Below are 26,870 nucleotides of genomic sequence, written 5' to 3' on the forward strand. Positions count from 1 at the left end.
AAATTTAAAGCAACTGGACTTGTTAGGTAATCATTGAAGACGTTTCACTACTCATCCGAGCAGCTTCTTTAGTTCAGCTGACTGGTACGGGAATTCCTCATCATATGTACTCTTCCATCAATCCAATCACAATGGCACTTTGTAACTCTTCAGAGAGGTGACACCTGAAACTCACAGAGGTGTGAATGCTGTGGGGTTACTTGGCAACTCTTCAAAACTCTTCTAACTTTGTTAGAGTTGCATGAATGGATGCCTTCAAAATATGATGAAGGTAGAGGCATTCTAAGAGTTGTAGTCCAGCAACATCAGGGTTGTATTCTTAAATCAATATTGGACAACAACATTTTCCAAAACTTTTCCCAAAATCTCCACAGCCAGCAACTGTTTGAAAATGCGAAAAATCCTCCAATGAAAATCCCAGCTGATCTGTGTAAAGCTGGCCATACACGTGGCGATCTGACGATGTTTCGCGCGACCATCGTTCGCACGAAACATCGTCAGATGTGCCACACACCATTCAGGGCTGAATCGGCAGGTAAGGAGATAGAAACAATAGGATTTCTACCTCCTTCTGCCGATTCAGCTCTGAAGGGAGATTTTGATCAGGCGCCTTCTATGGCGCCTGATCAAAATTTTCCAACTGGTCCGATCGGCGAGTCGGCCGATATCAGCAGCTTCCTGCGATATCGGTCGACTCGCCGACATACCATACACGCACCGAATATCGTACGAAACGAGGTTTCGTACGATATTATCGGTGCGTGTATGGCCACCTTAAATCTGGCTCCCTGTTCTTTGTTCCTGCTATTGTAGTTGGAAGATTTCACAGTCTCCCAGCACTGAAGAAGTCTGTCCTTTATCGCTGTGTTTGATTCCAGCGTCATATAATGAAGGAAAAAAATAATTCTATCTATGTGTAAGATAACAGCAAGATGCCTAACTGAAAACCTTCATCATATGTTACATTATTCTGGGATCCGTAGTAAAAGTTTGGTTGAGCAGTGCAGTGCAGCAGGGTTTACATCCCCTTTAAACAATAAGCTTTTCTAAATTATTTTTATACTTGACCCAGTTAACTTGAACCAGTTTATTAGCAGCACATTTTATTCTTGTTTAAAACACATAGCTTACTGGCAAGAAAAACACAGCTGGCTGTTAATAAAGGAGGCCCAAGCAGTTTGCCATTTCTGTATGCCACTGTTATGCCTCCTACTCTACCTTTTAAAATGATCTGTCCATGTGCCCACAGAGTGCTGCTGTGTAACCATTGACCACAATCATCATGCAGACATCTGGAGCAGCACCTGCATCATACTGAAGATCAAAGTGCATTAAAAATGGCAGACTGCACTCGTTTTTTACACTTTGCATCCTGCCTTCCATTTTGAAATATGACCTCTATAGTCATGTGTTCCTTCTGTTTGTTTAGCAGTGTCAGGTTGCCTCTAGACTTTGAATGAGGTGAAACTTAAAGGAAAATTGTACCTTCAGAATGAATACTTAACAAACAAATAGTAAAGTGACCAATTAAAGAATCTTACCAAACTGGAATATAAATCAGTAAACATTGCTCTTTTACATGTTTTAAATTAAGCCACCATTTTGTGATGGTCTGTGTGCTCCCTCAGAGATCACATGACAAAATAATGAAAATAATGCAGCTTTAAAGGGGAACTAAACCCTGGTGCACTGCACAACTCTACCAAACTTTACTTAGCTGCTTTGTTCTTGCAATTGGAGTTGGGAGCTTTAAGCACAGTTTCCCAGCACTGAACAAGTCTCTCCTTTATCCCTATGTCTGATTCCAGTGTCATATAATGAAGAAAAAAGTGACACCATTATCTCTATAAGTAAGATAACAGCAAGATGGCTGAAATGATGCTGGGAATCAGTAATCCCATTGTTCTCTTCTCTTGCACGTATGAGGTTTTTAGTTAGTAGAATGCTCATTGGTGATTTTTTTTCATCTATAATTACATTTTTTGACAACTTCTACAGCAAATCTAGGGGCGCAGGGGGACAGTGTTATGACTGGGTTTACAGCCCCTTTAACTGTAACAGGAAGAAGTGTTGGAGTAAAAGATAGAACTTTGTCCAGTAATTGACTGATATGTGCCCTTGGTTGGGCTGCAACTTGCACACAACCTACCAATGTAGAGCCACTATGTTATATGGGTTGCACAAAACCATAAATTATTACTGAACACAGCACACTATATTCCTTGTTTATTAACGTTCCATCCCCAGTTGTTCCATAACAGTTCTCCATCCCATTTCCTCATCGCTAATTACTCCCAGTATTTATTACCCATAAAATAAGGAGAAATAAAAAATAGCATGATGATTAAGAATAAAACATATCAAGTGTCCAACACATTCCAATAAATGACTGATAGAGATGTTTAGCAAGCATGGTATATGAATAAAACTAATTCATAATCTGTCTGTCTGTCTGTCAGCTTTTTCTGCAGGTGGACTAATCCAAATGAGACAAAATGATTAGCCACATAAATATCTAAAATTAACACAGATTTAAATATTAGTATTTAAATTAGTACTTTTACTATTAGTAATCATTTTCCTAACAAAATGCTCCAGAGAGCTGTATTTCCAACACATTTTGTAATATAAATGACCTCATCTCTATCATTTTCTGGCAGCATTTTAGCAAGATTTGGTGCTTACTAGTTATTCAAGATTTCTACCTTCTCTACATCTTTACTATTCACCCAGCTATAACGAAAACTGTGAATTAACAAGCGTTAAATGGGTTGTAAACCCAATCATAACACTGTCCCACTGCGCCCCCTAGTATTGCAATGGAAGTTGTTGAAAAACATAATTATAGATGCAAGAAAATTTACCAGTGAACATTCTGCTGACTAAAAACCTCATTATAAGTGCAGGAGAAGAGACCAATGAGAACACTAATTCCCAGCACTGTGTCAGGCATCTTGCTGTTATCTTACATATAGAGATAATTATGTAACTTTTTTCCTTCATTATGTGAGACATGGGGATAAAGGACAGATTTGTTCAGTGCAGGGAAATTGTGGTTAAGGGCTCTGGCGGCGCGATTTCGGGAAATCGCCGAAAAAGCCTCGCGAGACAACTTCGGCGATTTCCCGAAATCGCACCACCGCGTGTGCCATCCCACCGGCGACCGGTGGGATGGCAGGTGATGGCAACTCGGGGAGATTAGTCGCCTGCGAACAGGGAGTTTTGTCGCGGGCGACTAATCTCCCCGTGTGCCAGAGCCCTAAACCTGGCAATAGACGCACCGATAATATTGTACGAAATCTCATTTCGTACGATATTCGGTGCGTGTATGGCAAGTTGGCAAGGCGACCGATATCACAGGAAGCTGCTGATATCGGTCGATCAGGTTAAAAGATTTTGATCGGGCGCCATAAAAGGTGCCTGAGCAAAATCTGCCTTCCGGGCTGAATCGGCAGAAGGAGGCAGAAATCCTATTATTTCTACCTCCTTATCTGCCGTTTCAGCCCTGAACGGTTAGTGGCTGATTGAACGATCTTTTGAGAAAGATCGCAAATCGCCACGTGTGTGGCCACCTTAAAGCTCCCAACTCCAATTGTAGGAACAAAGAACAGGGAGTCAGGTTTACACAGATCAGCTGGGATTCTTATTGGAGGACTTTTTGCATTTTAATGCAACTGCTGGCCCTGGAGATTTGGAGAAATGTTTAGGAAAAGTTTTATTGCGCAATATTGCTTTAAGGATACAACCCTGATGTTGCTGGACTACAGCCTTATTATATGCCACAACCTTATTATATGTTACATTATTCTGCGATTTGTAGTCCAGCAGCAGCTGCGTAAAGTTTGGTTGAGCAGTGCTGTGCACCAGGGTTTAGTACCTCTTAAACAGGCCATAAGTAGCAATGATTTGCCATCAAAAAAATTCTCAGTGTGAGAGTTTTCGTACCCTGAATGATTTGGGTATGACCAACAAAAGTCTTGAAAGTAAGAATCTACATGGAACAGTTTCTAACTAGTCATATTTTGTTCCAAAGAGATGAAAAAGCCTGAAATTGAAGTGTACAAAGCATCCACTGACCAGGACTTGAGCAAAGGTCTTGGTGGGCTTGGTCACTCACCTGTTCATTGGATCTCTTAGGGCTTAAACAATCATCAAACAGCAGGCTTCAAAAGTCTGTGCTTCTTCTTGCAGACCTGTCAACATTTCCGTGGATCCAGAGTCTAATAACAGTAAAAACACTGGAAGCTTCCTCTGCTTCTTATTAGAGCAATGTCCTGGCAAGAGAAGACAGCTGATGGATAGAAAAAAAAAATAGAGAATGAATACTAGAAAAAGAAGGAAGGAAGAATAGATAATAATATACAGTAATATAATAATAAAAACACAGTAAGCAAGTACCTTACCTAACTGGAAAGACAGAGGCACCTGAGGCTGAAGCATCCATCAAAAAGAACAATAGAAAGCACAAAACCCTGCAATGACCACTCCCACCACTTCCAGAACAACCGCCTCACCCTTCAAGATGAACACCACAACAGGATTCACACCACCAGAGACACCAGAACTACATTGTGCCAAAACCTTGCATTGGAGGTGGACTGAGATTGAATTTTTTTGGGGAAAAAATGCAATGTTGTAAAAAGTCGTGATAGAAGCAAACATGAATACTGACATTTATGCATCTACCCTCAGCACTCTGCAAACACTGAAAGATACATTTTATACTCCAATTTGAAACAACATTTTTAAGAAATTATAGAGAACTTTCCATTTTCTTTCTTTTTAGGCATTTTAATCTCAACCCTGGAGAACTACACAGGATTTATTTTCATGTTTGCACACTTTTCAGTCGTAACTTTTGTAACATTTTTAGGAACTCATATTTAATCCCATGCATTGCTTTTAGCACCATTCAAAATCAAGCTCCAGTTTGACCTTGTAGACTCATGAATGTTTATGTCTGTAAGGAATTAAATAGACACTGGCATAACATTTCCCTTACACGTGCAGTGCTATGCAAAACCACTAGTGGTACATTACAGATGATGATATATTATAGGCTCAGGTTGCTACCTACAATTTATTTTACTATGTACTTTCTGGTGCCATAAAAACCTTACAAAAATCCATAAACATGAACTGGTAAACATTAAAACATTGCAATTGCTTCTCTGTTGTTTTAGAGTTTTTCTTTTTACACAAACTTTTTCATATGACTGTATATCTAGATATAGAAAAGCCAATCCACTGCCTTCCACACCTGTATGTGTGCACAGGATCCATGATCAGCCTGTCAATGCACACACAGAGGGGATTTTGATGTAAAAATGTATACGTGTATGTGCATAGATTTGCCATTAGCTTAAGGGCTATGGTGCACATTGGGTTTCAACTACTAAACTGTTTTCACGGAGAACAGCAGTGGTCAAAACACCCATGATCACCTGTGATGATCAATTTTTTTCGCCAGGCATGGATTCGCAGCGACTTTCTGCATTTCGCCATTGGTAAATTGTTTGCGAGAAACTTACACATCAAATTGGGTGAGGTCACGAAAAAAAAAAAAGAAATGGGAAACAAAAAAAGAGTCGGGTGACAAAAACATTTTGCAGATTTTCCGCTGATTCATGATTTTTCTGATTGTTTTGCAAATTTTACAGCAAAGCAAAACGGGACAGATTCGCTCATCACTACCTGTAACTACTTCAGCTGGAAAGCATGGGAAATACTATAGTCACAAATAAACTGCTTTTCTCCCTGAAAGCAATAAAAGACTCAGAAGAGTACCAGAATACAATCTCCTCAATGCAAACCAGAATTATGCATATCATTTTTTTGCCTTACAGAAACAGGGGCACATTTTAGCAGGCAGTGTTTGGCTGGTTAAAAAAGAATCAACCCTTGCTTTCTTCTGCTGACGTGAGCATTTTGTGGCTTGAAAATGTGCTGTGAGTAATTTCTTATTCAAGTCATTTGGATTACTAAGGGTAAATTGGGGTGCTTTCCAGCATGTGCTCGAGTGTGCCATAAGTCTAAGATGTAAAGTACACCATATTCCCCCCCCCCAAAGGAAACGTTTTATTTTGATGGCCCTATCCCTTTAATGGGAAACTTCAAGCCACACCAATAAGACATGGAAAGCAAAAGGACAATCAATGCAAAGTGGTTCACATGAATACTAAAGCAAATCAATCCCCAGAACTCAAAGCACATCTCCAATCTAGGAAGACGAGAGCCAACCAATAAGGCAAGGCATGTGGGGGTTGGTGTATATCCCATGAGTGCAACTAGATGCTTTCTTTGGAAAGTGCTTTTAAAGAAAGCTTTTTTTTTAAAAAAAAAAATCACTATAGAGTTTTGTCTGTAGGGAATTACATAGACACAAAGCAGTTGGGAAGTATTATGTGTGAAAGGAATAGATTTAGAAGATACATGGTATTATTTGAAGAGAAGATGAGGAATATAGGTATGAAATTCCAAGGCATCATTAGTCATTATTGTTTTATGAGTCACTTAAAGCGGCCATATACAGGCAGATTTCTGCTGCCGATTCTGGTCCTTCTGACCAGTTTGGCAGCTTATCTGCCCATGTATGGGCACGTCTGACGGGCCTACCCGAGTGATATCTGGCCTAAAATCTGGCCAGATATTGATCGGGTAGGTTTCATTTTCCTGTCAGATTGGGGACTGCATCGGGCCAAAAGATTGAATTACACAAGATCACCCACCATAGGTGGACATATCAGGAGACCATCCACTTGTTTGGCGAGGTCGCCAAATGAGCACATTGCACTGTGTATGGCCACCTGTAATAGGAAACCAACAGAGGGACTTTAGAAATGGTGTTGGTGGCTGGATGAGTGATAATAAAAATATTGGACATTAGACATAAATGAAAGATGAAGTGTATTCTCACATCTTAACAGTGATGAGGTAGTAGAAGGGATACCTTTTTCCTAAAAAAAGGAAACAAGCTCTAATTACTTATTTAGTGTGGACTTAGAAGGCGTCCATTAGGCACCAGATGGTGGTGATATTAATTTTTATGAAGAAAGGGCAAGAAAGCGGAATCTACAAGGAAGATGTTTATTTTGAAATGGGCAAAGTAGAATGCTGCTGTGTGCAACATTTATGTCCAAGATACTTTGTGGGTGTTATAAACTCTGAAACTGGATGGTGGCCAAGGTCTTTAGACCTCTTAGATATGGGAAGTAAAATGAGAAATGTGTTTAGCAAGCGAGTATCCGTGTATGCAAAATGTATGGCGTGTACAGAAGCATGCTTATGAGAGAGCACACAAAGTAGTCAGCAACAGATATCCAAATACAGGTATGGGATTTGTTATCCAGAATGCTTGGGACCTGGGGTCTTCTAGATAAGGGATCTTTCCATAGTTTGGATCTCCATGCTTCAAATTTACTAAAAAATAATTTAAATATTAAATAAACCCAATAGGATTGTTTTCCATCCAATAAGGATGAATTATATCTTAGTTTGGATCAAGTACAAGGCACTGTTTTATTATTACAAAGAAAAAGGAAATACTTTCTAAAAATTAGAATTATTTGTTTAAAATGGAGTCTATGGGAGATGGCCTTTCCGTAATTCTGAACTTTTTGGATAATGTGTTTCCGGATAATGGATCCTATACCTGTACTATGGACATGCGGTTAGGCCTGTTTAAAAATCTTATTATGCCCCTATATAGTCCCGGACATACTGCATCCATATTTGTACGCCTGCAACTGCGGTTGCAATTGCAAATGAGCCCTAATATATTTAGTTCTTACACATGAGAATAAACAGAGATCAAATTCACGTTGTGGCTCTCTACAGCACACTGAAATAAAAACTTTTCTCATATAAAACAGGACATTTTTTGTCAAGAAATGATTTATTTGTAGGTGGTAGATCTACAGGAACAAGCTTTTAAGTGTAAAAAATAACAAATTTCACTTTCTCACATTACTGGTCTATTAATCTTTGTACTGGCAGTAGAATTAACTACTACCTTGGAAGAACTTGGCTGTACAGGACCACGTGCATTCACAATTATTTTTACTTGACTGCATTTGGTCCTGGACAGCTAAAGGTACCACTGGTAAGGTAAAGAGAGAGAAGATGGTGGCACTTTGTTATTAGGAACAGACACCAAGCTGGAGGGGGAGGGTACCTAACAGATTGGCAAATTCCCCCCAGGGAATTACAGTCTTTGTCCTTTAACCCTTTTACTGCCAGCCATTTTGGTCAAAGCGGAACTTGTATTGCCAGACAGTTTTTGAACATTTTGCACTGTTTCACTTTAGGGGCCTTTCCTCGGGGGGACTTTTAGTTTACCAAGGAAAACAATATATCGTTTTTTTCAGAACAACCTAAGCTTTCAAAATATGGTAGAATTTTTGTGTAATTCCAATTCTGTAACAAGATATAGGCTTCTAAATGTCTAAAAATGCAAAAAAAATCAAATTTTCCATAATATAATCACACATACTAGAAACAAAAATTATTTTATGCACGAATATACAACTGATTTGGAAAGTCCCATGTCTCCTGAACGTGCCAATACCAAATATATATAGTTTTATGGAGATTTCTCACTTGTATAGGTCAAAAACTCCCAGCAGTACACTACCAAATTCCCAAAGCACTGCTCCAAAAAAACTGCATACTTTGGATTTCAAGGCCAAAATTCCACTAACAGAAGGTTTATCGCAGAAAATTGTACATTTTTGGAAAGAACAGATTCTGGGGAATACAGAATAGGCACAACTGTCTGTCTACTCCAAACTATCAAGTCGCAATGCTTTCCTAAAGTTATTGGTTTTTATCAAAATTTGTGATTTTTTTTAAAAATCGCTTCAAAGCTTCTAGTCTATAGTATCTTATCTCCTACAGGTCATAAAGTAACCAAATAAAACACCCTAAATATGAATGCCTGGGGTCCACTGAACAGTTTGATGCCCAATATGTATAGGTTTACCTAAGTATGTGGCATGTAGGGGCCCCAATGTGAACATACCCCATATGAACTGTCATTTCTGTCATTTCAGCTTCTGCAAAATCAACACATTTACATCATTATATGTGGGATGAAGCTAGTAAAAAGTACGCTCACCCCAGAAAGTCATATATTTTTGGAAAGTACACATTCCCCCGAATCTAAAATGGGTACCCATGTCTTTCTACTCCAAAGTACCAAGCCGCACAGCTTTTCTAAAGTTAGCAATTTTGATGACATTTCCAAAAATCCCCTCAAAGCTTCCACTTTGAAGCATCTTATCTCCCACATAGCATTAGGTACCAAGATAAAACACCCTGAATTTGAACGCCAGGGGTCCACTGAACAGTTTGATGCCCAATATGTATAGGTTTACCTAAGTATGTGGCATGTAGGGGCCCCAATGTGAACATACCCCCATATGAACTGTCATTTCTGTCATTTCAGCTCCTGCAAAATCAACACATTTACATTATTATATGTGGGATAAAGCTACAAAAAAGTACGCTCACCCCAGAAAGTCATATATTTTTGGAAAGTACACATTCCCCCGAATCTAAAATGGGTACCCATGTCTTTCTACTCCAAAGTACCAAGCCGCACAGCTTTTCTAAAGTTAGCAATTTTGATGACATTTCCAAAAATCCCCTCAAAGCTTCCAATTTGAAGCATCTTATCTCCCACATAGCATTAGGTACCAAGATAAAACACCCTGAATTTGAACACCAGGGGTCCACTGAACAGTTTGATGCCCAATATGTATAGGTTTACCCAAGTATGTGGCATGTAGGGGCCCGAATGTGAACATACCCCCATATATACTGTCATTTCTGTCATTTCAGCTTCTGCAAAATCAACACATTTACATCATTATATGTGGGATAAAGCTAGTAAAAAGTATGCTCACCCCAGAAAGTCATATATTTTTGGAAAGTACACATTCCCCCGAATCTAAAATGGGTACCTATGTCTTTCTACTCCAAAGTACCAAGCCGCACAGCTTTTCTAAAGTTAGCAATTTTGATGACATTTCCAAAAATCCCCTCAAAGCTTCCACTTTGAAGCATCTTATCTCCCACATAGCATTAGGTACCAAGATAAAACACCCTGAATTTGAACGCCAGGGGTCCACTAAACAGTTTGATGCCCAATATGTATAGGTTTACCTAAGTATGTGGCATGTAGGGGCCCCAATGTGAACATACCCCCATATGAACTGTCATTTCTGTCATTTCAGCTCCTGCAAAATCAACACATTTACATTATTATATGTGGGATAAAGCTACAAAAAAGTACGCTCACCCCAGAAAGTCATATATTTTTGGAAAGTACACATTCCCCCGAATCTAAAATGGGTACCCATGTCTTTCTACTCCAAAGTACCAAGCCGCACAGCTTTTCTAAAGTTAGCAATTTTGATGACATTTCCAAAAATCCCCTCAAAGCTTCCACTTTGAAGCATCTTATCTCCCACATAGCATTAGGTACCAAGATAAAACACCCTGAATTTGAACACCAGGGGTCCACTGAACAGTTTGATGCCCAATATGTATAGGTTTACCCAAGTATGTGGCATGTAGGGGCCCGAATGTGAACATACCCCCATATATACTGTCATTTCTGTCATTTCAGCTCCTGCAAAATCAACACATTTACATCATTATATGTGAGATAAAGCTACAAAAAAGTACGCTCACCCCAGAAAGCCATATATTTTTGGAAAGTACACATTCCCCCGAATCTAAAATGGGTACCCATGTCTTTCTACTCCAAAGTACCAAGCCGCACAGCTTTTCTAAAGTTAGCAATTTTGATGACATTTCCAAAAATCCCCTCAAAGCTTCCATTTTGAAGCATCTTATCTCCCACATAGCATTAGGTACCAAGATAAAACACCCTGAATTTGAACGCCAGGGGTCCACTGAACAGTTTGATGCCCAATATGTATAGGTTTACCTAAGTATGTGGCATGTAGGGGCCCCAATGTGAACATACCCCCATATATACTGTCATTTCTGTCATTTCAGCTCCTGCAAAATCAACACATTTACATCATTATATGTGGGATAAAGCTACAAAAAAGTACGCTCACCCCAGAAAGTCATATATTTTTGGAAAGTACACATTCCCCCGAATCTAAAATGGGTACCCATGTCTTTCTACTCCAAAGTACCAAGCCGCACAGCTTTTCTAAAGTTAGCAATTTTGATGACATTTCCAAAAATCCCCTCAAAGCTTCCACTTTGCAGCATCTTATCTCCCACATAGCATTAGGTACCAAGATAAAACACCCTGAATTTGAACACCAGGGGTCCACTGAACAGTTTGATGCCCAATATGTATAGGTTTACCCAAGTATGTGGCATGTAGGGGCCCGAATGTGAACATACCCCCATATATACTGTCATTTCTGTCATTTCAGCTCCTGCAAAATCAACACATTTACATCATTATATGTGAGATAAAGCTACAAAAAAGTACGCTCACCCCAGAAAGCCATATATTTTTGGAAAGTACACATTCCCCCGAATCTAAAATGGGTACCCATGTCTTTCTACTCCAAAGTACCAAGCCGCACAGCTTTTCTAAAGTTAGCAATTTTGATGACATTTCCAAAAATCCCCTCAAAGCTTCCATTTTGAAGCATCTTATCTCCCACATAGCATTAGGTACCAAGATAAAACACCCTGAATTTGAACGCCAGGGGTCCACTGAACAGTTTGATGCCCAATATGTATAGGTTTACCTAAGTATGTGGCATGTAGGGGCCCCAATGGGAACATACCCCCATATGATCTATCATTTCAGCTCCTGCAAAATCAACACATTTACATCCTTTATGTGGGATAATGCTACAAAAAAAGTACATTCACCCCAGAAAGCCATATATTTTTGGAAAATACACATCCCCCCGAATCTATAATGGGTAAATATTTCTTATTGCTACAAAGTACCAAGCTGTAAAGCTTTCCTAAGTTTGCAGATTTATATGACATTTTCGAAAATCGCATAAAAATGTTGCAATTTGCCGCATTTATCTCTCACAATTTCTTGATAAAGATCAGATAAAGACAAATCACCCCAAAAAGGAACACCGGAGGTCTACTGAACAGTTTGATGCCCAATATGCATAGATATACCAAAGTCTGCGGTATGTACTGAACCCAAAATGAAAATAGCGCATAAGGATTTCTCGCCTGCCAGCTCAGCTTTTGCACACAGAGCCCCCTGTCAGTGTATTATGTGCCAAAACTTCCCCTAACCATACAGTGACCCCCACAAAACCATATATTTTTGGAAAGTACACATTCTGACAAATCCAACAAGGGTAAAGAGTCCTTTCTACACCAAAGTACCAATCTGCAGAGCTTTCCTAAAGTTATTGGTTTTTATGACATTTCAGAAAATCGCCTAAAAATGTTGCAATTTGTCGCATTTATCTCACACAATTTCTTGCGTACAAAGGCAAGTCAACCCAATTAGGAACACCAGAGGCCTACTGAACAGTTTGATGCCCAATATGCATAGATATACCAAAGTCTGCAGTATGTACTGAACCCTAAATGAAAATAGCGCATAAGGATTTCTCGCCTGCCAGCTCAGCTTTTGCACACAGAGCCCCCTGTCAGTGTATTATGTGCCAAAACTTCCCCTAACTATACAGAGACCCCCACAAAACCATATATTTTTGGAAAGTACACATTCTGACAAATCCAACAAAGGTAAAGAGTCCTTTCTACACCAAAGTACCAAGCCGCAAAGCTTTACTAAAGTTATCGGTTTTTATGACATTTCAGAAAATCGCCTAAAAATGTTGCAATTTGCCGCATTTATCTCACACAATTTCTTGCGTACAAAGGCAAGTCACCCCAAATAGGAACACCAGAGGCCTACTGAACAGTTTGATGCCCAATATGCATAGATATACCAAAGTCTGCGGTATGTACTGAACCCTAAATGAAAATAGCGCATAAGGATTTCTCGCCTGCCAGCTCAGCTTTTGCACACAGAGCCCCCTGTCAGTGTATTATGTGCCAAAACTTCCCCTAACTATACAGATCCCCCACAAAACCATATATTTTTGGAAAGTACACATTCTGACAAATCCAACAAGGGTAAAGAGTCCTTTCTACACCAAAGTACCAATCTGCAGAGCTTTCCTAAAGTTATTGGTTTTTATGACATTTCAGAAAATTGCCTAAAAATGTTGCAATTTGTCACATTTATCTCACACAATTTCTTGCGTACAAAGGCAAATCACCCCCAATAGGAACACCAGAGGCCTACTGAACAGTTTGATGCCCAATATGCATAGATATACCAAAGTCTGCGGTATGTACTGAACCCTAAATGAAAATAGCGCATAAGGATTTCTCGCCTGCCAGCTCAGCTTTTGCACACAGAGCCCCCTGTCAGTGTATTATGTGCCAAAACTTCCCCTAACTATACAGATCCCCCACAAAACCATATATTTTTGGAAAGTACACATTCTGACAAATCCAACAAGGGTAAAGAGTCCTTTCTACACCAAAGTACCAATCTACAGAGCTTTCCTAAAGTTATTGGTTTTTATGACATTTCAGAAAATTGCCTAAAAATGTTGCAATTTGTCGTATTTATCTCACACAATTTCTTGCGTACAAAGGCAAGTCACCCCAAATAGGAACACCAGAGGCCTACTGAACAGTTTGATGCCCAATATGCATAGATATACCAAAGTCTGCAGTATGTACTGAACCCTAAATGAAAATAGCGCATAAGGATTTCTCGCCTGCCAGCTCAGCTTTTGCACACAGAGCCCCCTGTCAGTGTATTATGTGCCAAAACTTCCCCTAACTATACAGAGACCCCCTCAAAACCATATATTTTTGGAAAGTACACATTCTGACAAATCCAACAAGGGTAAAGAGTCCTTTCTACACCAAAGTACCAAGCCGCAAAGCTTTCCTAAAGTTATCGGTTTTTATGAGATTTCAGAAAATCGCCTAAAAATGTTGCAATTTGCCGCATTTATCTCACACAATTTCTTGCGTACAAAGGCAAGTCACCCCAAATAGGAACACCAGAGGCCTACTGAACAGTTTGATGCCCAATATGCATAGATATACCAAAGTCTGCGGTATGTACTGAACCCTAAAGGAAAATAGCGCATAAGGATTTCTCGCCTGCCAGCTCAGCTTTTGCACACAGAGCCCCGTCAGTGTATTATGTGCAGTAACCCCCCCCTAACTATACAGTGACCCCCAGAAAACCATATATTTTTGGAAAGTACACATTCTGATGAATTCAAAATAGGTAAAGTTATTTTTGTACACCAAAGTTACACCTGGCAAAGCTACGCTAAAAACAGATCAGGAACACTTATATAGGGATAAAATGTGATAAAACCACAAAAATTGTGCAAATCAGTGAAACAACAAAATAAGTTACATGACAGTGTAATTAGTGGCCAGAATATCTGATCCAATAGTTACGCTGTCAAAATAAACAGTTTTTAGGTAAAAGAAAATAAAAACAAAGTGGTAATATGAAAAAAAAAAAAAAAAAAAAGCAAAACAAAAAAAACCCAAAGTGTTTGTGTATACATGTGTGTACATGTGTAAAAGTTGTGTGATAGTGTGTAAGTGTGTATATGAGTGTAAATAAGTGTATAAAAGTGTGAAAAATGAAAAAAAAAATAAAATAAAATAAAATAAAAAAATGCTAAAATGTGTGCTGTAAGTGTGTGTAAATGTATGTAAGTGTGTATAAATGTATGTAAATGTGTGTATAAGTGTGTAAAAGTGTGTAAATGCAATAAAAAAAAAAAGTCCTTACCTGTTCCTGAAGACCGATCGCCTCCTTCGTCATTTGGGCCGGCGCTGGGGGAGAGGGAGGAAGCAGGAAGCAGCAGATGCGATGCGATCGCATCTGCTGCTTCCTGGAGGGTCCTGCGAGCGATCGGTTCGCAGGACCCTGATGACAGCCCCCCTGGCACATTGCCCAGGGGGGCTGTCATTGTTAGAAGCCCTCTGCAGCGGCGGCACATGCCGCCGCTGCAGAGGGCAGCGCTTAAACGCCAACGACGTATGAGACACGTCGTTGGCGTTTAAGCCCTTTTACTGCCAGCACGTATGCCATACGTGCTTGGCAGTAAAAGAGTTAAAGAGGTGGTTCAATTTTATGTTAACTTTTAGTAAGTTGTAGAATGTCCTATTCCTACCATCTTTGCAATGTGTCTTTATAATTTATTTTGTATAGTTTTTGTATTATTTGCCTTCCTCTTCTATGTTTTTTCAGTTTTCAAACTGACCCTGGCAGCCAAAAATCTATTGCTCTGTGAGCTTACAGTTTTATTATTTTTTCCTTATGTTTCTATTCAGTCCCTCTCTTTTCATATTCTATTTTCTCATTTAAACCATTGCCGTGTTGCTAGAGTAAACAAGATACTATTAACCAGATAGGTGCTGCAATTCCAAACTGGAGAGCTGCTGACCAACTGAAAATCACAAAAATGAAAAACATTTGCAAATTATCTTAGAATATTAATGCCTTTGTCATACTAAAGGTTAACTTAAAGGTGAACAACCCTGCTAGAATTTGCAATAGCCAACACAATAAAATGCTTTTTAAGGTGTGCCAGTCACTGTGGTATGAAAAGGTTTCCCTGAATGAGTCAAACTAAACAGACTTGATCTTCTCTCTATTTCTTAATCATATTGCCAAACATTTATTTTAGCATATCTGTTCAAACAGCACCAAATAGAGCAATACACTGCAGATCCTGTAAGTCAGTGATCCCCAACCAGTGGCTCGTGAGCAACATGTTGTTTACCAACCCCTTGGATGTTGCTCTCAGTGCCCCCAAAAGCAGGTAGTTATTTTTGAATTCCTGACTTGGGGGCAAGTTTTGGTTGAATAAAAACAAGATTTACTACAGAATAAAGCCTCCTGTAAGCTGATAGTGTGCATAGAGGCTGCCTAATAGCCAATCTTAGCCCTTATTTGGCACCTCTATGAACTTTTATGATGCTTGTGTTGCTCCCCAAGTCTTTTTACATTTGACTGTGGCTCACGAGAAAGAAGGGTTGGGGTCCCCTGCTGTAAGGCAATGGCACAGGTATGGCTGGGAGCACTGTGCAGCACATACATTCTTTATCTTGGAGGCGAGCTGTAAAATAGTCCCTTCCATAGATGTTCATTGTAATCTCCTTGACCCTTTTGGTGCAGTCGTGGGTCAAGGAATTTTTTGTTTGGAAATTGTCTGACTTGCAATCGTACCACTGGGCAATTACAATGAAACTCTATGGAAGGCCAGTTGGGAGTATTTTGCTACCCCATTGTAAAGCTGGAAATCATGCAACTGCAAAATGCTCAGTATTCCATTGCCCTAACATTCAGGCTTATACAGCTTCTAGTTATTCTACTGACTGGAAGTAAAGCCATTTCTCTCTCGGATTCCCATCCCTACCTCCCAGATGTGCCAATCGGAATCTAAAGTTATATGGGGACATCTCCTCTGCACCTGTAAATACTGGAGAGTTGGCATGTCTGAACTCAACATGCACATTTGTAAATTATAAATCAAGGCCTCATGCATATTTGCATTTTGTTTCTTTTTACTCTCAGACTATAAATATACAGTGGGTGCTCGGTGCACCTGCTAGTTTTTGCATCTGATTTTATATGTGAGCATTTGGATCGACTTCCCATGTGCCAGTCTGGCTGATATAAAAAGAGGCTTGATGCCAATGTTATTAATAGGGAAAATGATACAAATATAGGAAGGCTGGTAATTTTTTCCCAGAAACCCTAGTGCCACCTTAACGCTACCAGATCAGCTAAAAAGTCAATGACACTTTTAAAATCAGCTAGAAGGGTTGCACTGATGGCAATTAATTTAGATGCAAGCAGTTTGCAAACTGATTCTCCACTGAGTGCATTTATTAGGTATATCCCTGATTTTTACATAAACAAATGCAATTTAGGTGCTTTTATACTTGGATTTATTAACAGTCTAGAGCACTACATATAGATTAATAGGCGCTCACCAAATACATTCATGGTTGGAGTACCCACGCCCGAACCCTTCCCTTAAAAAATGGCCAGAAAATTCCTGAAGCGACGGGTCACTCACCATTTTGAATCAGTGGTCCGGGTGCAACGCCCCGAGCCTGCAACAAAGGGAGAACCAAATAGGCACAAATAAAACAGTCAAGCTTTATTTCACATCCCATGACCCTCATGACGTCTCGTGACCCTTTAGGGTTCTGGCACACGGGGAGATTAGTCGCCCGCGACAAATCTCCCTGTTCGCGGGCGACTAATCTCCCTGAATTGCCATCCCATCGCCGGTGGGATGGCACACGCTGCTCAGGCGATTTCGGTAAATCGCCGAAAATGCCTCGCGAGGCAACTTCGCCTGCGCAGCGTGTGCCATCCCACTGGCGACTTACATTTTTGCTGGTGGGATGGCAGTTCGGGGACTAATCTCCTCATGTGCCAGAGCCCTTAGGGTGAAGACACATGGAGCTACTAGTAGCACCTACTTGCTGCGGCTACTAAAAGAGACAATGCTGATCATTTACTGATAACTGTCTCTATGTGTGTTTTAGCAGAAGCAATTCTCAGTATTGTCTATGGCAGGTTATTTTCTGGAGTTTAGTGAAAAAGTAGTAGACACTAGTAGCTCTGTGTGTCTTCACCCTTAAGGATGTGAAATAAAGCTTGACCATTGTAACAAAACTGCGACCCTATGGAGTGGGTGCCTAATCTATATGTGCTGATTCGTATTTGGGGGGGGGGGGGGGGTTGTTTCCAAAAAATCATGAGAATACTACTGGTTGACGGGAGACTGGAATAGAGAAGGCAAAATCGGGTAACTCCAGAAAAATAGGGGGGTTGGCAGCTCTGTCATTTGTACTTTATGTGCCCTAAAAACTTTCTGTGTACCTACAATCCCTGTGGACGCACAAAATATTCTCAGGGCGCGGAAGTTATAGGAAGCTCCATCCCTATTTAACATGCGCTGCTGCCCACACGCTAGGCAATAACCAGGCAATAACCAGGCAGCTGGCCTTGAATAAGAAGGGGCCTCCAAGTGACATGAGTACCGCCTCTCTGCTAGCGTTCCCCCCGTACCCTGTGTGTATCGGTTGCACACATACCCTCTCTCTAATGATTGCTCCTTACTGACATATAATGACTCCCCAGTGCCAGTGTGCCGTACATGTGCAGGCCTACGAGCCGCATCTCCCCTTCCCTCGGCTCCTCCCCGTCCCCTGCCGCCCAGCCTCCCGCCCTGCTGGTGGGAAGTGCAGCTATGCCCGGCATTGTGTGTGCGTGTTTGCGCTCTCATGCCTTTTGTGTGTCACTGCAGAGCGGCGGAGCAGCCGGCGTGCTCTTTTGTCTCCTTCCCAGCTAAGGGCACCTGCCACCGCCGGCTGCTCCCACTGTGCCCGCTCTCCCCACACAAACCCCCGCACTGCCACTGGCTGCTTTCTGCTAAGGGATCCTTGGCGTTGACTGGGCGATACCAGAGGGCACTTCCAGGGGGGCTGAGAAGTTTCCTCTGTTTCTCTCTCTGGACAAGGGGAGAATACAATGAAGGATCTGAAGAAGTACTTGACAGAAGGTCTGCTCCAGTTCACAATCCTTTTGAGCTTGGTCGGTGTGAGGGTGGACTTTGACTTTTACTTGCCCCCCATTAGGGAGATTATCCAGGGCAGCAGCTCCGCCTATTCCCAGATCCCCTTCCACAGTCTGAGGGACACTTGGGAGGGGTCCAGCCTGCACCCTAAAAGCCCAGACCTGGACTCCTTCTTCACTGCTAAGAGGTTGCTGGACCAAGTGAGGGCACTGGGGGGGACACGGGTCCCAAGGACTGAAGTGAGTGCATGGCTGGTGCATGCTGGCTCAGGAGATGCTGAGGCAGGTTCATTCAGTGCTGACCAAACGTTGCTCACTGCAGCTTCTAATGAGGAGAGCAGCAGCACCACTGACTCCCCTGCTAACAATCATGAAGGCCCCAGCCAGCAGTCTTCAAGAAGCACATTGCACCAGTGCCATGCAAGCCCATCCCAGCAGCACATTGGTCCTGGGGCCGCCCCGACTTCTTCTGAATATACCAAAGAGGTAAATACAGCCAGCACCCAATCATTCTGCTCCACTCATGCCATATTGTTCCTGTCAGAGTAGCTAGCATTCTGCACAGGGAATAAAAGAGCCTATGTTAAGAGGGCATTGTTATCACAGAGGGGCAAAGTTATAACCTATTTGCAATTTTCACAATTTTCATAAATCACATGTTAAACTGTGTAATCCTAGTTGTAGATTCCTTACTCCCAGCAGCAATGTGTGCTAATTTGTAAAGATCCATTTCCTCTTCTGTGTAAGGTGCCATTGCTAACCAATTGTTAGCCAGTCCACCCGACTCTACATGAACAGCCCAGATCCTCGCCGCTGAGGCACTAGTGTTGCACAGGATTACATAGGATTTTTAGCTGGGCACATAGACTGTAGCTCCTTAGTAAACCAGCCCCAGACCCAGCTGGTCAACCTGCTGTTGTGTGTTTTTGCTGCAAATTGCATTACTTCCCATACAATTTTATTATGTTTTCCAGTGTTTTTATTTTTATCTGCTGCACCTGAATACTTAAACTGTAATAGAAATAAATGTGGTCTTATGTAAATATATAATTGTTGGGTAATACCAGGCCACAGTGTGTCTATCGCCTACCACACCCTATCCAGTTTTGCTTTCCACACATTATAAATGTAGAAATCAGCAGTAGAAACACTGAACTAACCTGTCTGGATTCTCCTTTGAATTAGAACATTCATGCTGTAATTACCTGCACATATTCTATAGGTTCTTACTGGATGCACAAGGCATGTTCTGGTACCAAACATAAGAAGGCCGAGGTACTGACTGCCACCAGGCCACATGGTTTGCATGCAGACACTTTGGGTTTCGCTTTCTCAGTTATTGCAGCACAATCACAGATGCATCAATTCTTAAAACAGGAAATGTGAGACTGTTATTGTGAGAGGGTTTCAAGATGAGAGCACTTATCCTAATAACTAGTATACAAACATTCGTTCATTAGAAATTTTTTGCATCCATGCAATTCACATGCTGGGGAGACATCTGCTTTGCTTATTGTTCTTCCTCCTCTTCTTTGCTTTAACAGAGTACAGCCTCAGATCAGGAAGCATCACACAGGCCGGGTAGAAACTGAAAATTATTCAGTTGATTGGGCATTAGATATAGTGTAATGATGCCTGTCTACTTGTTTGTTTGTTTGGGCCTGTGGCCTGAAGTAAATGAGGAGGAGCTTAAGCTCCAGTCACCACCATGTCCTGATGCTCATCTCAGCAGATAAGATTTTCGGTTTTAAAATTGGGGCTGTAATCTGATAGGATCACAGGTTATTCCCTCTGGGCGCCATACTTGGAGAGACAGTTGGGTAGTATGGTCATAGTTGGCCAAATTGCTCAGTCAGATCTGAAAATGTTAAGCCACTTGAAGGAAAAAAAACCCTTTACCATTGTGTGACTATTTCCTCAACACTTTCTTTGGGTGTGCTAGGAGAAGTAATTTGTTTTGCTCCCTTTACTTCCTCCCCTCCTTGGCCAATATTACACCCTCCAGGTCAGAAATAAGTGTACATCGGAAATGGACACTGGTATCTGAACCATTACAGATGTCACTAGCGGGCTGCATTTATAAAGTTGATTTTACCTTGGGCAGATAGTGGTGCATTTCTATAAAAGCAATCAAGCAGCATGCCCTATTACAGGGGTGGGCAAACTTTTTGGCTCACGGGCCACATTTACTTACCCCGGGCCAGGGCGGGCAGGGCCAGGCCAGCGTTACGCCCCCTTCGTCTCTTTAATTCCGGCCCGCCAATGACACCAAGTCTCGCGTGATGAGACTTGGCGGCGTCGGCGGCCGGATTAAAAAGGGCAAGGGGCCGGATGTGGCCCGCGGGCCGTAGTTTGCCCACCCCTGCCCTATTATGTACGTTTGGTGTGTGCAAGCAGGGCACTCCTTTGTAGTTGAGGAGCCTGAGGCAATCTAGCCAGTGTGGGGCCCCCATATTTAAGGAGCCTACTCCTCTCCACTTAAATTGTAAGCTCTATGGGGCAGGTGCCTCCTTACCATTATCTCTTTAACACAGTGTAATTGTGTATATTTTATTTTTGGATTAACGCCATTTGTATTATGAAAGCATAGCATGTACAAGTAGTGCTATATAAATACAAATATACATAAACTCCAAGTTACCATCAGGCCAGAGACCCCTCATGTGCAGGGTCAAAGACAGCTACTCCTATTTTTATCCCCTATAGACAGCTCTGTGTGTAAGGCCTTAAAATACACAAAAGCCATGAATATCCTGTAAATTATATCCTTATAAATGGTGCTAAGTCATGTCATCAGATAAAATCAGTGCTTAGTGATGACATTTCTGTCACATGACACACTGTGTATTATAATAAATAAAGTACCCCCTGTTAAAAATATGAGGATATGAGAAGTCACCTCAGAGTTCTATGACCTGTATATAAGCACTCGGCCTTTAGCCTTGTGCTTTTATATGGTCATGGAACTGTAGGGACCCATAGGGTTAAGCTCCCTATGGCTTTAAACCCTACCTCTTCACAGCTTACTGTTATTGGGCAAAGCCCAATGTACTGAGGTTACAGTTATGAAACTAACCCTTATTGGTCTAGTTAGGTTGTTCACACCCCCTGCAGACTGATATAGTGTCTAGCAGGAGGGTGTGACTTCCTCTTTGGCTGCCTCTGCTTCTCAGCACCACTGAGCCTGGGAGCAGAACATAGGCCCCAGAAGCCATTGTACCCCAGAGACCACCATACTCTCTGGAGAAAGTCGGGGACAGGGCCCCGTGAATGAGGTTTTAGTAAGAACAGCAGATTTGTAATAGCACTTTTTAGGAAAGTGAAAGTAGTTAGCTCTGTTAAGCAAGGGAAGTTTTAATAGCCCCAACAAAGGAGAGATTAGATCTGGGAGTATTTCTCCTATCCGGCAATGTTGCCTCAGTGTAGGGCCACTGAGTAGAGATAGTGACAGGTATAGAATAAACCCTGATTCCTACTCACCCGGAGGACTCATATACTAGAGGTTATCAACCTGAACGAGCAGGTATCTACCCAGACTACCTCCACAGGGGTATTGGCTGAAAGGTGTATTTACACTGCCCAGACTCTACCAAGAGGTGGGATAAACCGGTGTACACCCTCTCTTCTTCCTCAGAGTGTACTATCAAGTAACATCTACCTCTGCTTGTGTGTGAGTATGTGATACCCTGTCTACCATCTTGTCTTGGACAATAAACTTGTATCATAGTTAACCAGCAAGAACCTTTCTGGCATCCATATTTCCTGCACTTGCACTACACAGCTACAGTGGGTTGTAGTTCAACTACACCCTCAGCTCCTGTCTAGGTTTCTTCCATCTAAGCGAAGGCCCATCCTAAGAAAGAGGGTTGCATGTAACACATGCTCCCACATCACTACTAGCCCAGTTTAACCATCTCATAGCCAAACAAGTGTTACAGAACTCCTGGGTGACATCTAATATCCTTATATTTTACAACAGGGGGTACTTTATTTAATATATTTTTTACAGGTTAGAACTATATTTAGGCCATCAGCAATTGCTGGATCTGTGTGTTTTTTTTATTGCGCAAGTTCTGTTGTGCAATATTGCTTTAAGAATACAACCCTGATGTTGCTGGACTACAGCTCCCAGCATGCCTCAACCTTATTGTATGTTATATTATTCTGGGATTTGTAGTCCAGCAACAGGTGGAAAAGGAATGCAGGTCTGAGAACAAAGCTAGTAGTATAAAAGAGGAATGTCTCAATCCATAAAAAAAAAAACACATTTCAAGTTTCTGCAAAGTCACTGTATCACTAAGAAAAATATATAAACTTAGTCTTCAAAACAGCGTAGGTTGATTGTGATCTATGTGATCCACTGGGGTGCAGGGAACACAGTTTGAATGGGGATGTCTGTGAATTAGAAATGCATTAGCTTTGGTTTGTAAAATCAGCTTTATTCCTGATTCCTGTGCTGTAGCAAACTAAATCTTCGAATAATGTGTGCAGATTCACAAAGCATATATTGGTACAAAACACACAGGCAGGGTAGCGCAGGCAGAGTATGGCACACAGGCAGGGTAGGGAAGGCAGAGTATGGCACACACAGGCAGGGTAGGGCAGGCAGAGTATGGCACATAAGCAGGGTAGAGCAGGCAGAGTATGGCACACAAGGCAGCATAGGGCAGACAGAGTATGGCACACACAGGCAGCATAGGGCAGGCAGAGTATGGCACAGAGGCAGGGTAGGGCAGGCAGAGTATGGCACACAAGGCAGCATAGGGCAGACAGAGTATGGCACACAAGGCAGCAAAGGGCAGATAGAGTATGGCACACACAGGCAGTATAAGGCAGGCACCTTTTATTTGCACACAATCAAAAATTTTTAACCTGGTCGTTCAGCTTGATGACCGGTATCTGCGGCCTTTGCAATACCTTTTCGTCGATCCACTGTACACGCACAGAATATCATGCGAAATGAGGTTTGATACAATATCATCAGTGCGTGTATGGCCAGCTTTACAGTTACAGGCACAATGGAGTTGCTTGAGCAGATGTGAACAATACAGGGTTTTATAGACATGAACAATGCATGGACTTACAGGTGTAAACAATGCAGGGGCGCAGATGCCATTTAAAACTTACACAAAGGTAAGCAGTCACAGCAGCCAGACAGGTGGGGGCCACACAACAGGGGGCCTCCAGCTGGACAGTACTGGACTAAATATTTGTGCTGTGAAATGGCAGTGTGTAGGAAATGTCACTGAGCTCCATAATTACATCGCAATTAATAAATTGGTGTTGTTATATATATTATGCAGAATGCTCTTTCACCATATCTCTGTAGCATCTAGCATCAGTATCACAGCACCCAATGACTCTCCTTCAGGATAACTTTTAGTATATAATAGATTGGCCTATTCCTACCAAGTTTAAAATTGGTCTTCATTTGTATTTATTATAGTATTTATTATAGTTATAGCTTTCCTCTTCTAACTTTTTACAACTTTCAAATGGGGGTCACTGACCCCAGCAGCCAAAATACTATTCTTCTGTAAGGCTACAATTTTATTGTTATTGTTACTTTGTATTACTTAAGTTTATATTTAGGCACGCCTCTATCCTCTCTTTCAAACTACTGGACCCTAGCAACCAGATAGCTGCTGAAATTCGAAACTGGACAGCTGCTGAACAAAAAGACTTTTTAAAAAAGACTCTTTAAAAAGCAACTCCACCTGAACACAACTAAAGCTTTTTCAGAATTATTTTTGATGCAGTAATATGGTTTGGAACAATTACCTAAGCATGCCTCCTGTTCTCCTGCTGATCTAGCTGACTACTTTGGGACTCAAAAAGAAATGTAACAGTAGTCAACTGTCCTTAGTCTGGCTTTAGCCTGCATCCACTAAATCCCACAATTCCCTGCACATGTGATGTCAATAAGGAAAGAAACATTGCAGTGCAGTGTATTGTGTGTAATGTTATTTCTGCATGCTGTCTGTAAGCTGTAGAGAAGTTGTTACAAATGTTACAGTGTTTTAGTCCCTCCTTCCCTACCAAAATTTCAAATAATGCATAAAGAGAAGAAATGTTTCGCAGCTGGATGTCAACATATAAAAATAGTATTTACTAATACTTTTTAAAGGAACAGATTACAATGATAGGTATATTAGGGGTTTCTGTGTTGTGTGCGGCTTTTTAACAAATTTTGGTTTGGAAGCTGACGTTCCCTTTTAAAGTTTCTTTTTTGCCACCTTGTGTCCCTGTTTGCTTCCTGATTCTATATCTTGTGTTTGTTGTGGAGTAATGACTTGTGCTGTTTTGTGCTGTCTGCCTTGTTGTTGCTTGTTTTACCTACCCTTTTCTGAGTCATGCGTTTTACACACCCCACATCTACTGCCATCCCCAGACTTAAAACTTTGTCTAGCTGCTCCTTAACTCTAGCATTCCATTTCTGTGTTATTCAAGTATATTATTTTGACGATTGAATTCATAAATAATGGCCGTGCTCTACTGCATCTGTTAAACACTAACACAGCTGCAGAGGAGGTCACAAACTAACCTTGCAGCTGTCAACATGAGTAAGTAATAGCAGTTGAGTTGCAGTCTCACCCTGGTTACTGCTGGTCTATAGTCATCAGAATGGTGTCCATCAAATTCAACCCTTCCAAGTAAACCCAGCACACACAACCTATACTTACCAATCTATACACTCTCATACATAAACTATATATACCAACATCAATACTAACTGTAGATTTTAGTATCACAATAGCCTTGGAATGGTAGAGGATCTAAAGAAGGGGCCCAATTGAAATGGAGAAACTCAGCCCTGCTTTTCATAATGTGTAGAGACTTCATAACCTCAGCTAGAGAAAAATGCATGAGACAGTTAATAAAACCCTCATCCTCTCTTTTTTGCATCCTTTGTAGCTGTCACTATTGCCATTATGTCACTAATGCCAGTGGATCTTCTCCCCAAATCCCTACCTACGGGTGGGCGACATTGGGCTAATTCGGTAGTTCGGTAGTGGTAGCCAAACAATCGAATTAGAACAGCGGGTATAGGCGTTGATGCGAGCCGATGCCGTCCCCGATCTGACGAAAAATTAAACCTGCCCAATTTCAGGCCAGATGTCGGTCGGGCAGGCCCGTTGTTCGTGCACATACACAGGCAGATAAGCTGATGAAGCAGTCCAAGGGACCAATATCAGCAGCTAGAATCGTCCTGTGTATAGCCGCCTTCAAGCAGTGATCCCCAACCAGCGGCTCACGAGCAATATGTTGGTCACCAACCCTTTGGATGTTGCTCCCAGTGGCCTCAAAGCTGGTGCCCATTTTTTAGTTTCTGACTTGAAGGCACATTTTGGAGGCATAAAATAATGTGTACTGCCAAACAGAGGTTCCTTTAGTCTGCCAGTATACATTGGGCTACCACATAACCAATCACAGCCCTTTTTGGGCACCCGTAGGAACTTTTTTCATGCTTGTGTTGCTCCCCAACATTTTTTATATTTAAATGTTGCTCAAAAGTAAAAAAGGTTGGGGACCGCTGGTCTAAAGGATGTCAGCACCTCCCTGTACAACATCTCTTTTTGAAACCAAAGTCTTTAATATGAGGTTTGTCCTCCCTTGGCTCCTGCAACAGGGTTCTGGCAAGACTTTTCACTGGGTTTATATTGAATATTGTTTGTGAGATTTCCTTCCATTCCGATTATCCCTATATGTCAGTAAACCCCAACCAGTGGCTCGCAAGCAACATGTTGCTCACCAACCCCTTAGATGTTGCTCCCAATGGACTCATATAAGGTGCCCATTTTTTAATTTCTGGCTTGGAGGCACATTTTAGAGGCAAAAACCAAGTGTACTGCCAAACAGAGCCTCTTGTAGTCTGCCAGTTCACATTGGGCTAGCAAATAGCCAATCAAAGCCCTTTTTGGGCACCCCCTAGGACCTTTTTTTCATGCTTGTGTTGCTCCCCAATATGTATGCTATATATATATATATATATATATATATATATATATATATAATGTGTTATATCTATATGCTATATGTAGTAAAAGGCACTTTCCTGAGTCTGAGCTTTCAGAAGCAACCAGTGCTACACATTAGAACTGCTTTATGCAATTTCGTGTACAAAATGTGAAATATTGAACTGATTGCTATAAAACAATAAAAAAAAATTTAATGATAAAAAAAAAAAAAAAAGAACTGCTTTCAGGTCACCTATTGTTTCTCCTACTCCTATGTAACTGGAGGA

The 26,870-nt window shown here is 41.3% G+C and overlaps 1 protein-coding gene and 1 long non-coding RNA gene across 3 annotated transcripts in view; one reads left to right on the forward strand and one right to left on the reverse strand.

Moving 5' to 3' along the window:
- LOC116411490 lies at positions 1–18,234 on the reverse strand. The gene is made up of 3 exons (XR_004223133.1): positions 18,145–18,234; positions 4,118–4,291; positions 1–164 (listed from the first exon to the last, which is right to left on the reverse strand). It is a non-coding gene; the product is annotated as an uncharacterized LOC116411490 (long non-coding RNA).
- The window catches only part of nfe2l3 (nuclear factor, erythroid 2 like 3), a 21,802-nt gene continuing 13,135 nt past the window's right edge, over positions 18,204–26,870 (forward strand). For both annotated transcript variants that reach the window (XM_002933386.5, XM_004915400.4), the window contains exon 1: positions 18,204–19,111. In XM_002933386.5, coding sequence (XP_002933432.2) covers positions 18,581–19,111 — 531 coding nt within the window. In that variant the 5' untranslated portion in view covers positions 18,204–18,580. The remainder of the gene's footprint in view (positions 19,112–26,870) is intronic.

This window comes from Xenopus tropicalis, chromosome 6, assembly GCF_000004195.4.
Source record: "Xenopus tropicalis strain Nigerian chromosome 6, UCB_Xtro_10.0, whole genome shotgun sequence".
In the NCBI taxonomy this organism is placed as follows: domain Eukaryota; kingdom Metazoa; phylum Chordata; class Amphibia; order Anura; family Pipidae; genus Xenopus; species Xenopus tropicalis.